At 41.8% G+C, this 14,747-nt stretch overlaps 2 protein-coding genes across 2 annotated transcripts in view; one reads left to right on the top strand and one right to left on the bottom strand.

Annotated features, from left to right (window-relative positions):
- ubap1lb (ubiquitin associated protein 1-like b) overlaps positions 1 to 8,818 on the top strand; it is a 45,488-nt gene extending 36,670 nt beyond the window's left edge. The window contains exon 8 of the mRNA XM_072277704.1: positions 8,096 to 8,818. The gene's annotated coding sequence lies outside the window, so the exon portion shown is untranslated. The remainder of the gene's footprint in view (positions 1 to 8,095) is intronic.
- Positions 8,819 to 12,907: 4,089 nt separating this feature from the next.
- Positions 12,908 to 14,357, bottom strand: kbtbd13a (kelch repeat and BTB domain containing 13a). The gene has a single exon (XM_072277702.1). The coding sequence runs from the start codon at positions 14,355 to 14,357 to the stop codon at positions 12,996 to 12,998; it is 1,362 nt and encodes a 453-aa protein (XP_072133803.1). The 3' UTR covers positions 12,908 to 12,995.
- Between the last annotated feature and the right edge of the window lie 390 nt (positions 14,358 to 14,747).

Here is a 14,747-nt window from a genome sequence, read left to right as displayed (position 1 = left end):
CTCCTGCTGTTCTGCTTGTATAAACATTGGGAACATCTCAACTCTCTGTCATAAGGTATTGCTCAATATAAAAAAAATCAATAGGAAACATGCTCTGTAGCCTTATTATTGATATAATACATGTTCATAGAAATAAAACCCTTGCAAAAATCTATCATCTGTTGTTTCTTCATATTCAAAGTTTGATGAATTGATGCATTAACTCAATTCCTTTTACAATGCTTATTATTTTTAAAGTCCAGGCAATTGGACACCACAGCATTCCCAGGGAAGCTGGACTAGAGAGGGTGGGGCGAGGCAGAGTGGCAAGCCTCCACATTTCTGATTATTATTCGGTAACTCTAGAAGCATGGGTGTGAGGATGATACATCATGCCTGGTCCATGACAGGCTCCAGTTTGGAGATAACCAACTTCAGATGTGGAGAATGGCCGTCCAAATAAGTTTCAAGAGAGTTCCTTTTGTTCTCAGAACCAAGCCAGACAAAAACACAGCACACAGAGCAGAGGGGAAGCAAAGCAGAGGAAAGAGTGTATGCTTAGGTGAATGAAGTAAATTTTTAATCAATTTGTATATTCCAAAGATCATACTGAAACCACAAAAGCTGCGGGAACTTAATGTTCCTGAACAAAGATTGACAGCTTTTTTCATTCACATCATTAAAAAAGCAAAGAAGCTCATACTGAATTTTAATTTTTATAGACATACAATCATACATTTGAATCATGTCAATATATAGTATTCAATGTTTTTAATTATTTATAGAGTAAAAGACAGGAACAGCATCTTCCCCTCTGCCATCAAATTTCAGAATGGTACATGACCCATGAACATTACCTGAATATTTTTGCTCTATTTATTATATACACTCAGTGGCTACATTAGGTACAGATGTGGAGCTTGGAGTGGTGTTCTGTTGCTGTAGCTCATCCACTTGAATGTTTGACGTGATGTGCATTCAGAGATGATCTTCCGCACACCACTCTTGGAACGTGTGGTTATCTGAGTTTTTGTCGCCTTCCTGTCAGCTTGAACTGGTCCAGCATTCTCCCCTGACTTCTCTCATTAACCAAGCATTTTTGCCCACAGAACTACTGCTTACTGGATGTTTTCAGTTTCTTGCACCATCCTTTATAAACTCTGGAGACTGTTGTGTGTGAAAATCCCAGGAGATCGGCAGTTTCTGAGATACGCAAAGCAACCCATATGGCACCAGCAATCATTCCACGGTCAAACTCACTTAAATCACATTATTTCCCCATTCTGATCTTTGGTCTGAACAACGACTGCAGCAGTTAACATTGTCTGCATGCTTTTACACATTGGGTACCTGCCATCTGATTGGCTGATTAGACATTTGTATTAATGAGCAGGTGTACAGAATTATATGTGCATATATAATAATTTATAGTCATCTTATGGTCTGATAAGTTACAAAAGATTGTATGGGTTCAGTGTAAAATTATTGAATGAACTATTACAAGCTCAGATATATAGTTCTTATACAGATATTATTTATGTTGTGTTCATTCCAACCCTGAGAAAGCTTTCTCAGACATTTCAGCTCTCATTGCAGTGGCAGCATTTATAAATTATTGACAGACTTAGTCTTTGTCAAATATTCAGCAGAAAATTTTTTAGGCATTGATGTTGTACAGTAATGATGAAGCTGCGGCAGCGGTTAGAAAAACAAGCTTTGAGTGCAGAGTCAAATGCTTTGAAATTGAAGCCAATCTGTTTATAGATACCCCAGTAAGGGAAGTTCAAAACCCTTGCTCCAACTGTGATGACTGCAGCTTCTCACAGGAAGAGTTTTCCATAGAATGAAAATAATCTGGCAATATTATCACAACTCCTTTGGTGTCGAGCTATGAACGTGACTATTCTCCAGAAAATTAGATACAAATACATTTATTGATGGTGGGACAATATGCTTTTGGGAGAAGTGTTTTAATTCTTCTTGTGCTTAATATGTTGTCTCTCCCTTATGAAATCAGTAAACACTTCATGTCATAAACATTATTGTAAATTCAAAGTCATAATTAAAGTGATTGTGTTGTTATAGAGTTTCTAACCATTTGGCACAATAATTCAAATTTACTTTGAATTGTTGTGCCAAATAACCAGGAACTCTACGACAATACAGATGTGACCTCAATAACTCTGTGGATTCAATTTAGTTATAATGATGTCCTTTAGCCGATTAAATTAAGAGCTCTAAAGATTCACTACTGTGGGCTTCAATCCTAGCAGAAAAACATGAGCACTTTGCAAAGATAGGGCATAAGTTGTTGTAGTTTTAGATAATCCTATGATCACTCTATTCTTACCTGAGAGCATTCAGTAGGGAATCAGCTCTGCAGCTTTATGAGTTCTTGAAGAACGTTGGAAGAAAGTCAAAAAATTCAAAAGTTGAAGAAGGCAGCTTCACCACCACCACCTCAATGGTGGTAGGTATTGAGCAATGACGACTGTTCTTACAAGTTGTGGCCAGATAATGCAAAGTGAATAAAGGTACTTGGTCATGAATATATAACAGTATAAGTATGTATAAAAGGTTCATTTTGCCAAAAAATGGAAAATAACTATGTAAGAGGAAAAAAGGAGACAGACACAAATCAGGATGCTCCCCAAGTACATTAAACATAGAACATAGCACTGTACAGCACAATATAGTCTCTTTGGCCCATGATATTGTGCTTATCTTTTAACCTGCTCCAAGATCCTACCATCCCACATAGCCCTTCATTTTTAATTTCATCCACGTGCTTATCTAAGAGTCTTTTAAATGTCCCTAATGTATCTGCCTCTATCAACTTCAGCAGTGTGTTCCATCCATTTACCACTCTATGTGTGAAAAAACCTACCTCTGACATCACTCCCCCCATGCTTTCTCCCAATCAGCTTAAAGGTATTTCCTAAACAAGAGAAAATCTGTAGTTGCTGGAAATCTGAGCAACACACAGAAAATGCTGGAGGAACTCAGCAGACCAGGCAGTATCGATGGAAAAGAGTACAGTTGACGTTTCGGGCCGAAACCCTTCGGCAGGACCGGAGCCAAAAGGATGAGTAGATTTAAAAGGTGAGGGAAGGGAGAGAGAAACACAAGGTGATAGATGAAACCGGGAGGGGGAGTGATGAAGTAAAGAGCTGGGAAGTTGATTGGTGAAAGAGATACAGGGCTGGAGAAGGGGGAATCCAATAGGAGAGAATAGAAAGCCATGGAAGCAAGAAAAGAGGGGACGAACACCAGAGGGGGATGATGGGCAGGCGAGGAGATAAGGTGAGAGAGGGAAAAGGGGATAGGGAATGGTGAAGGAGTGAGGGGGGGCATTACCGGAAGTTCGAGAAAATTGATGTTCATGCCATCAGGTTGGAGGCTATCAAACTTCCGGTAATGTCTCCCCTTCACCATTTCCCATCCCCTTTTCCTTCTCTCACCTTAATTCCAACCCTGTATCTCTTTCACCAATCAACTTCCCAGCGCTTTACTTCACCCCTCCCCCTCCCGGTTTCACCTACCACCTTGTGTTTCTCCCTCCCCTTCCCCCACCTTTTAAATCTATTCCTCATCTTTTTTTCTCCAGTCCTGCCAAAGGGTCTCAGCCTGAAACTTTATTTCCACAGATGCTGCCTGGCCTGCTGAGTTCCTCCAGCATTTTGTGTGTGTTCCTTGAAAAGGTATTTCGTCTCGTATTAGCCATTGCCACCCTGGGGAAAAGGCACTGGCTGGCCAATCTATGTTCCTTATCATTTATAGAACTCTATAAAATCATTTCTTGTCCTCTTTTGCTCCAAAGAGACCCCCCCCCCCTTTTGCTTGCTCAACCTTTGGACAAAGTAGAAATGTTCAGGATCATCAAATTCATTGAGAGGAAATTCCATGTATGCTGCTGGAATCAATATTCAAATACCTCCAAGGCACGCAGCTGAACATTTCAGACTGGTTTTCACTGAATACTTAGCTTCCTGGAATACGTCTGTGACTTTCTGAGCGTATTACTTTAAACATCTCTGCCATTGCTATCTCTCTTTGAAGAGTGGAAATCAAAAGGCTTGACTTCTTGCCAACATGCCTAATTGCTCACGGTTATCAACTTCAGCACCATTCTACCTATATATAACTTGTCAGAGGCAGCTTGTAAAAGATAACGGGTCAGTCAGTAAAGATTAGTTGGCTTTATTGTCAATTCGTGGAGCAGGAATGTTTTGTGCTGGACAGCTTGGCCCGAGAGCTGCTCCCTCCTTTTTCAGAGAAGTAACGCAAGTGAAGAAGAAACTTGTACAACAAAAAAGTCATTAAAAATAAAACCATAAGACCCTAAGATATAGGAGCAGGATTAGGCTATTTGGCCCATTGAGTCTGCTCTGACATTTCACCAATGGTTGATCCATTTCCCCTCTCAATCCCAGTATCCTGCCTTCTCAATCCCTTCATGCCCTGGCCAACCAAGAATCTATCAACCTCTGCTCTAAATATACCCAAGGCACAGTCGCTTGTGGAAATGAATTCCACGGATCCACCACTTTCTGGCTAAAGAAATTCCTCCTCATCTCTATTCTAAAAGGACACCCCTCTATTCTGAGGCTGTGCCCTCTGGTCTTAGACTCTCCCACCGTAGGAAACATCCTCTCCACATCTACTCTAGCAAGACCTTTCAACTTTCGACGGGTTTCAATGAGGTCACCCCTCATTCTTCTGAATTCCAGTGAGTAGAGGCCCAGAGCCATCAAATGCTCCTCATATGACAAGCCATGCTGATCCTGGAATCATTTTCGTGAACCTGCTTTGAACCCTCTGCAACGTCAGCACATCCTTTCTTCAATAAGGGGTCCAAACCTGCTCACAATACTCCAAATGAGAAAAGGAGAATATATTTGAACAGCAGTATTCTCAAAAGCCACATAGCCATAAAGGACTTGTTATAAAGTTAAAACAGCTTTTACTTCTAACTCAAAATAAAATAACTGGCCAAAATTGAGCACAATATGTTTGGTACTTATTAACAGCATTACATGCAATTATTGTAATAGGTATACTGCATATTTGGGTTGTTTCTTAAGATAGTTTATCTAGGTGCCTTTCATGTAATTGCTTCCATCTTAATTTCCAGTCATGTTTTCAATAAGAAAGAGTTGCTACCATGGAAACAATAATTCCACTCCAACGTATGCACATGTATGTAGCCACGTTGCCAGCACTGCCTAATTTATGTTTTACCATAGCTCAGTTTCTGTAGTTAAAAATTACAGATCATATCAGGCTGCTGTTCCTCGGAGGAATTTTAACATTGGGTCCAACTGCATACATTGTACTTGCTCGCAATCAGAACATCCGAGAGCTTTGCTGAAATATGAAAATGGGCATTCAGTTCATAGAATTGTATTGTGCCCAAGACGGAAATTTTAAAATATGCTCGTTTCATAAATACGAGGAAGTCTGCAGATGCTGGAAATACAAAGCATCACACACAAAATGCTGGAAGAACCCAGCAGGTCGGGCAGCATCTGTGGAAATGAATAAACAGTCGACGTTTCAGGCTGAGACCCTTTTTCAGGACCGAGAAGGAAGGGGGAAGATGGCAGAATGAAAAGGAGGGGTGGAGGGGAAGGAGCCCAGCTGGAAGGTGATAGGTGGAGCCAGGTGGGTGGGAATTGTCAAGGACTGAAGAACAAGGAATCTGATAGGAGAGGAGAGTGGACCTTGGGAGAAAGGGAAGGAGTCCCAGGGGAAAGTAATACATGAGAAGAGGTAAAAGCTCAGAGTGGGGAACAGAGGAGGAGTCTTGTTCACCAGAAGGAGAAATCGATACTCGTGCCGTCGGTTTGGAGGGTACCCGGACGGAATATAAGGTGTTACCCCTTCAAGCTGGTGGCCTCATGTTGGCACACCTGGAAGGGCCTGTCACCCTGAATGGAGGTGAGGGAGGAGGTATATCGGCAGGTGTTACACTTAGGACAATGGACAATGCACCCCTTCCAAGACATGGAAGCAAGGTTCGTTATTTAAATGTTAAATGTATTCTGTTCAGATGCAGTTGAGGGCAAGTAACAAGTGCTGGCCTTGCCAACAGTGCCCAGGAACTAAAGAAAAATCTGACTGAGTTTTCCACATATGCAACATGTTCCTAATGGTGTTGACAGCAGTCCAAAATAGAAATATTTTCAGTTGGGATAATTTCACAGAGCTGCACTGACATTTTGCTGGCCACCCCTAAAAAGGTACAGTGATGGCAGAGGCAATAGGCCAAAACAGTAATTTCTTAAAAGCAGACTCCACCGTCAGAAACCTGCTGACCCTCCCTCTCCCTAATGAAGTTCAAGGTAGATTTCTCATTTTCCTCTATTCTGTTACTAGTTTCTATCTATACTCTGTTAATTCTGACATTCTTTCTTATGTTTCCGCCTCTATGAATTACAGATTTTCCTTCCTCTCTCACCTCAAGCAATGCACACAGTGTGTTCCCTCCTGTCCTCCATAAGAATTCCTCTCACCTTCTCTCTTGATCTCTTTTGGATTTGTGGATTTGTTAATTTGTCATCAGCTACCCATTAGAATTGATTTTCTGGCAAAAATTCCTGTCTTCTATTTGTATCAGCAACATAAACGGATAAGTGACTGATCTGAAAAGCACTGTCTCTTCGAAATTCAAAGTAAATTTAACATCAGTGTCACCATATACTACCCCGAGATTCATTTTCTCGCAGGCATTCACAGTAGAACAAAGAATCAGTGAAAAACTACACACAAAAGCTGAAGCACCAATTGCAAATAAGACAAACTGTGCAAATACAAAAAAATAATAATGATAAGTGAATAAATAATACTGAGGGAGGACATGAGTTGTGAGTCCTTGAAAGTGAGCCCACAGGTTGTGTTCAGTGATCAGCTGAGTGTTGAGGTGAGTGAAGTTATCCACACTGGTTTAGGAGCCTGGTGGTCGAGGGATGACAATTGTTCCTGAACCTGGCAGTGTGCTCTTTGCATGCTTGTTGCTTGTTTTTCCTCAGTATTGTTTTTAAAGGAGAACGCGTTGATGGTTTTCCAATGCCAAGATGTACAGCATGATCCAGGGACTAATCTACAATTTAAAGAAGCCCTTATTAGGATCGCTTGTTGGGTTTTTGACAGTGTGCGCTGTTTACCTGGCATTAATCTAAATTCTTTAAGAGTCATGGTTTTTGGACATCGAGGGAGAGAGGAAGAGAAGAGCCATCCGCAGTACCACCGATGCGGCAGAGAGGGCCTCAAGGTGGCTGTGGCTCAAAAGAGGGGAGCCATGGAGTCATAAGTAGCTAGCCATCTGGACACAAGCTGGGGTCTGATCAGCCCCGGCTAGGTCACCTGGAGGAGGTTGTATGATGTTGAAAGACCCGAAACACCCGATGATACCAGGAACATCACTGAAGATATGTCCAGAAGCATCAATAGGTGTATGTACACAGCAGTGTCCACTGAGGATACTAGCCACTTATCTGAATATTGTCAACAAGTGCCCCAATCAATTTTTAAATTAAATCCCTGTCCTATACAATTATGCACTCTGCAATGGAGTTCTTGCTGAAATCAGTTGTTTTAATGTGAAGAAATGGTACCTTGATCCTTTCAATACAGGAAACATTTTAATCCAGGGCCAATTTAGCAAACAAATACTAAATAGAACCAAGTGTATAAGAACTAGAAAATCACCTCTCACTGTTTTAGGGTTGAATGGCCTCCTAGCTCTAAGAGATAAAGGAATTTACAAATTGTTTATGTGATTGGTGAGGTGTCACCAACATGGCTTCCTTCACCTGGCACAACTTATCAGATTCGTAAATAATCAGAAAAGTAAGTATTCATTCAAAAACTCCAGACCTCAGATCCAGCTTGTTTGGTAATGCTCATACACACCTATTGTATATATGGTGATTTTTTTTCCCCTGCAGCTACTGGGTAAGTGGAAGAATTAGAACATAATCAAAGAAAAACTCTAATCAAGTTACAGCTGGAAGAAGAGCTAGGAAAGATGGTGCCACTGGTTTTTGCAAAGCCAGGTGACTTTTCCAAGTCTGTCCATAAACAGCTTATTCTTATGTCTTCTCTTTCTTTTCAGCGTGGTTGGGGTTCCGTCGGAGTCTGTCACCTACAGTTCAAACTATGGTTCTTCGCAAGCGGTGGGTTTTCAGACTAGCTGTGTAGCCTGGAGCATCGCTATCTCCTGGAATGCCCTGAAGACCTGCGCTTTCTGGGAGCGGTCCCATAGACAACCCGGTTCCTCGCCATTTGAAGCATCATGGGAGACTGAAACATCGGGACAGCAGGCAGTGTGTGCTGCGGTCGGAAGAAGGCCCCTGTACTCGAGCGACCCCCCCTCTCTCTCGCTCTCTTTTGACGGTGAGCGAGAGTCTGTCAGTCCCTGAGTCAGAGGGCTTGGAAAAGTGACGTGGAAGATTGGAACATCGGAACAGCATGTTGCTGTTTTTGCAGGAGCAACCTCTCTCTCCCTGGATGGAGGGAGAGAGCCTGTCTGAGATACCGAAGTACTGAGCTATGAACTGTAGTTTTTGACGGGTTCTGGATCAAGGTCTCTTTATGGGGCTTCTGCTGTTGCTTACATCATGGGGGCGGGAAAGAGGGGTAGTCCGTGCTTCTGCTCGAACAAGTGGCGGGAAGGCAGAGGATCGATGTTTCTGCTGCCACTTGTGCGATGAGAGTGGTGGTGGGGGGGTTGGCTTCATGGTACTGATGTTTATTCTATGGGGTGTCTTGTTTCATGGATGTCTGTGAAGAGTAAGAATTTCAGGTTGTATACTGTATACATTCTCTGATATTAAACTGAACTATTTGATTTGAAGTAAAATGCTTCCATCTATTTTACCTTTATGTCCAAATAAATTACACAATATTTATCACAATTCATGGAAGTTTGTATATTGCTTCTATTTATTTTCTCAAAGGGAAGATTCACTCTGTTTTCCTTATTTTAACTATAACAGTGAGAAACGTGCATGATCTGGAAGATTCCAAGCCAATAATTTGTCAAATAATTCTACTCGTGGAGCAAACACTCCTCTACACAACAAACCACTGGTTAATATGGACCTAGATTTTTCTTTATAAAGCAGACATGACTGTGCTGTTGCTTCTCCTTTCCTTTCTCCCATGGTTCCCTGCCCTGTCCTATCAGATTCCTCCTTCTTCAGCCCTTTACTTCTTCCACCTATCATCTCCCAGCTTCTCATGTCACCCCCACCCACCTTCCCCCTCACCTGGTTTCACCTGTCACCTTCTAGCTGGAATTCCTTCCCCTTCCCCTCCCCTCACCTTCTTATTATAGCTTCTTCCCCCTTCCCTTCCAGTCCTAATGTAAGGACTTGGCCAGAAATGTTGACTGTTCATTCCTCTCCATAGATGCTGCCTGACCTGCTGAGTTCTTCCAGCATTTTGTGTGTGTTACTCTGGATCTCCAGCTTCTGCAAAATCTCTTGTGCTTGTACTTTTATAGATGAAAGTAGACACCTGGATTTTATGGGTGTATTTTTCTATGTATTGAGGCTCATGTATTCATTAAGGGATTCACATTTCTTTCTTGAATCAAACTTCCTTAAGTCAGTCTTTATTTCCTCCTATTTTGCCGGAAGGAGCTTTGGATACATTTCTGTATTTGTCATTTGACTTAAAGCCATCCACCAATTTGAGCACCATTACCAATTTAATATCACACCAAAATGCATTGGAAGGAAGCAAAAATACACCACTAATAATGGTTAAATGGACAGTTTGAAAATACTTTCAGATGCCGAGGAATCAAGGGATTCGAGTAGAAAGCAGATACAGGGAGCTGAAGACAATGAACAGCCCAAGTCAGATTAACTGGTTGAACAACCTCAAAGGGCCGAATTACCTACTCCTGTCCCCATGTTTCTATGTTCTACCAGATCTGCGGAAATAACAGCTTACAATTTCTCTCAAATGTTCCAAAAGATGAAATTATATAGACTGTTTAAAAAAGATACCACATACAAAACTATGTAATGAGTATGGTGAAGGAGGAAATAGAATCTAGAATTAGAATTAGATTTTCAAATATCTATTCGAGATAAGGTAATGTCTATGGGACAGAGGTTATTTTTAGCAACACACACAAAATGCTGGAGGAACTCAACAGGTCAAGTTTCCATAGATGCTGGCTGGCCTGCTGAGTTCCTCCAGTATTTTGTGTGTGTTGCTTGGACTTCCAGGATCTGCAGATTTTCTCTTGTTAGGAATTAATTTTGATTAGGTTAGGTCTAATTCCTTGTGTACCAAGAGCAGGAACTGTGACTGGCCAGTACTTGCAATAGAGAAAAAACAGATGAACAGGAAATTTGTCGAGATCAAAGTACTAATGGTGCAGAATGTTGGACACATTACGAGACTAAAATCATAACTGGTTTAAAATAGTTAAAATAAATTAATTTATGGAATGGGGAGAGTAATAGAAATGTTTTAATAGACCATTGAGTCATTTTAACACAAATTCTCGGAATATAATCTCTTTACTAGGATTAGGAGGTTAGATCTCCTTAATATAATGTTTAATGTGGACTGTGACCAAATTGGAGAGAGTTATTATGATAATAATCCTTGTTTAGGTTGGACCTGTTGTAGCCACACATGACATTAAAAAGTTGGAGTGGACTATATCTTAATAACGGGGATAGGGTATCCCAGCACGGTAGCCTAGTGGTCAGCACAATGCTTTACAGTACAGGCGACCCGGGTTCAATACCAGCCGCTGCTTGTAAGGAGTTTGTACGTTCTCTCCGTGACCGTGTGGTTGTCCCCGGGTGCTCTGGTTTCCTCCCACATTCCAAAGAGGTTAATTAGGCTAGGATTACATCAGGGGATTGCTGGGTAGTGTGGTTGAAGGGTCAGGAGAGTTATTCCGCTCTGTACCTCAATAAATAAACATGAAAAATAAATAAGGAACTAGTTGAAGTCAGCATGAAAATACAGTCAACACAACAAAATAAAGAAAAAAAACTGCATTTTATTTTATTCTTCCACCTATTTAGCTATTGAACATTATCTAAAGAAGAAATCAGTCTGTTCCTTTATAACCACATCAATGATAGCAATATTTATTGGCTCAGCATATTTTAGTTTTTTTTATTACATCGTTCTGATCCAACTAGTCTGGATTATTGTGTAGTTGCTTTCTGAACACAACTGAACCTTTCTCCACTACTACCTCGGCATTCCCAAATAAAGAACCCTTCATGTCCCCCTCGATTATTTTGCCAATCTGCATTGTTTTCTTTCACCTGGCTTGTGTCCCTTCCTCAAGAAGAACAGTTCTTCTCTCTGTCTTTTTGATTTTAGACATCTCTCGCTCTCTCAGATTGTCTGCAGCTTTAACTGTCCCAAGGAGAAAACTGCAACTTTTCGAACTCATCTCCCATCGCTCGTCTCTCAACAGTGGAATCATTTCAGTGAATCCCTTCTGCACCCTCTCTGAAGATTTTATATATTATTTTGGATACTGGATTGTAATGTTTTATGAAGGTCTGTGCCCTTATACGCTTGAAATCCCAGTATTATAAAAATCTCAACCGCTTTCTCAGCCCGTTACACTAAACAAACAGTACATATATGACACCACTCAAAATGCTTGAGAAACTCAGCAAGTCAGGCAGCATCAATAAATAGAGGGGAATAAACAGTTGACGTTTTGGGCCAGTCCTGACGAAGGGTCTTGGCCTGAAAAGGGTCTCCCCTCCATAGATGCTGCCTGACCTGCTGAGTTTGTCTCACATTTTCTGTCTTGCTCAGGATTTCCAGCATCTGTAGAATCTCTCGTGCTTACAACTCTGGTTTTGTTCTTCCCTAGTTGATTTGCCTTCCTCTCCTTCTTCAAACCAAACTGCAGCATCTTGCACTGTTAAGTGCTAAATTTCACTTGCCAACCATCCTCTCATTCACCGCCCTGTCAAAGTTGTCAATTTAGAAACTTGCCCCTATCATTTGCCTTCATAATGTGTCATATGTTGTCCTAGTGCTAAGCTAATAGTGTTGAATAGGCTGGATTGTTTCAGCATACAGGGTTTAATTGCACGGAGTTCTGGGGCTACCCTGAGTTACCGTCTGGGGTTACCTTCACCAGTTGCTATTGGTGAAGAAAGAAAGTAGAAGCGGCAGATTACTCTAAATTTCCTGTCCCAAATCAGGAGCATCATCAAACTCACTTATTTACTTTTCTAATAATATATTTAGGTCTTTGATGCAGCAAATTTAGCTAATGAACAAATGCTGGAAGAAGACAGTAAGAAATACGTTTCTGCTAATCCTTGGTGAAGTTTAACATCGATATCCATTGGCAAAGCTTTTTCAATAATTACTCAGGATTCCCATTCCTGGGGAGAAGAAATCATGAGGAGTGATTATAAGTCAAGGAAACTGTAAAGCTAGCATTCAGAAAATATACAGAATGAACTTGCATGTTGACCCAATAAGTTTTGACGTCACTGATGTGGTCAGAAAAGGAAAGATAATTGTGTTATTACTTTAATAACTCAAAGTCAATGTAAATTTATTATCAAACTACATAAATGTTACCATATATTACCCTGATATTCATTTGTTTGGAAAATAAAGAAATACAATAGAATTTATGAAAAACTACTCATAAACAGAGACTGAAAAATAACCAATGTGCAAAAGAAGACAAATTATGTAAATAACAAATTCTGAAACTTGCATTGTAAAGGGTCATTGAAAGTGAGTCTATAGGTTGTGGAATCAGTTCAGAGTTGAGACGAGTGAAGTTATCCACACTGGTTCAGGAGCCTGATGGTTGTAAGCTAATAACTGATCCTGAACCTGGTGGTGTGCGACTTAAGGCTCCTGTACCTCCTGATGGACCTGTGGAAAGCGAAGGTATTTTCTATTAATGACTGAGTTAGCCATTCAAGATGTATTTTTCCCTTGCCTACCTTATTTTGTATAGAATCAAGACCAGGAGTATTGTAAGCTCAGTTAGTTCTGGTGTGGGGCCCTTTCTTTGGCAGTCGAAGTAAGAAGGCGTGCATGGAGCCACTTCGGGGAAATCCAGCCCCTTCCCTCGCTGGTTTCCACTTATCTTTTTGTATGTCATAGACCAGGGTCAGCATTCTGTTTACTGTAAAAACATTATCACCTCTGATGGTTGCCGTGAAAAGTGCTCCTTTACTGTTGACATAATAGCCACACATGCTCATCCATTGTTGCCTGGTGAGGTTGAAGCAATCGATGAAACACCTCAAGAAATCATCTGCTGGTCCATTTCTTATGACGTACAGATTGTCCAAATGGGCGACCATGCAGTGTCCATAACTTTGTTGGCGTTTGAGTGTGGTTACAAGAAACCATTCATCCCTGCTGGTCTTGTATTCATAGATGTCGGTGGTGTCCATTGGAAGCCAAAGGCACACAAAAATCCGGCTCATTGCTCGTGTGCAGGCTATCCCCTCTCCAGGTCTGGGAAGATGTGCAGCAAAGGACCATGTCTTGGATGCCACGTGGTACTTCTCCACAGCTGTGAGCACCGTATTCTTGTATATTCCTCCAATGGCAAAAAGGCAGCCATCTTGCCCTGTCAGTGTTAGGCTGTGACGAAGGTGTTGCATGCTGGGAAATTCACTCCAGCTGTTCCTTTCAGTACTGTAGCAAAAGTTAAGCTTTACGACCTGCTTGCTCAGTCCATCAACACCTCCAACTATGTAGATATTATTGTCCACCACAGCAATGCCTGCGAGAGATGTGCTAGCTTTGTCGGGTAACGAGGTCAAAGTTCTCCAAGTATTCCCTGCTTCGTCCAAGTAGCAGATTGTTCTGGAATGGTCATCAAGATATTGAGAAGAGGGTGAGTGAGTGGCCACAGCCGCGAGTGTACTGGGAGACAGGGATTCAATATAATCCAACTGATCCTCAGGTAAAAAGCTCAAGTCCTCCCTGACATTAGAATAAATATCTCTAATAAACAGAGCAGATGCATGGAAAAGTTCAAAGAGCCCGTACGCTGCTGCTGTCTGGAGCATCACCATGCAGTTCTTGGAGCTGATGATGTGGATAAGGTGTTCAGTCAGAGACTTCACTTGCAGGAAGACTGCACACTCAATGGCGTCAGCGATCTCCTCGCTGTTCAGAATGGGGCAGTCCCCTTGCAGAACTCTCATGGTTAAAGCGAATCCACCGGCCGGGAGCTGCTGCAGGTGAATTTCCTCCATCGAGCACTCCCGCATGCCAGACTCAAAGAGAGCCCTGAAATACTCACTGCCCTCAATCAGTGTGTGCTTCTCCACAGTGAAGACCTCGGCCTCCACTCTCACTCGCACGGAACCCGCTGCCGGCGGCATGGTGCGGCCAAGCCGGAGCGGCCAACAATTAGAGAGTTAGCAGAGACGTTTGGAGCAGCAGTTAGGAGCCTTATCCACACAAACACGCTTCCACCAGCAACAGAACAAAACACAGGCCTCAGTAACTTCCAGTTATTCTGTTGTTTCTTTACGACGCCTAACTGTGCCCACAGTCTCTGGGGTTAGACTATTAATATCTCAGCTACGAAGAGCTGTCCTTGGCTGCAGATATTTTTAGGTGAAACCTGAGAACAGTGGACAAGGTTACAACCTGCATCTCTGCCAGCCCCCTTTAGAGCATCGAGTCAACTCTGTATTGGATCTGAACTCCACATACAGAGGTATATAAAATCATGAGGGGCACAGACAGGGTTAATGTTCACAGTGTTT

This window comes from Mobula birostris, chromosome 14, assembly GCF_030028105.1.
Source record: "Mobula birostris isolate sMobBir1 chromosome 14, sMobBir1.hap1, whole genome shotgun sequence".
In the NCBI taxonomy this organism is placed as follows: Eukaryota; Metazoa; Chordata; class Chondrichthyes; order Myliobatiformes; family Myliobatidae; genus Mobula; species Mobula birostris.
The sequence above is the reverse complement of the archived record's forward strand: the minus strand, read 5'-3'. Positions and strand labels throughout refer to the sequence as shown.

Excerpts from the sequence above, each read along its gene's own strand:
- kbtbd13a (XM_072277702.1), bottom strand. The coding sequence starts at position 14,357 with ATGCCGCCGGCAGCGGGTTCCGTGCGAGTGAGAGTGGAGGCCGAGGTC.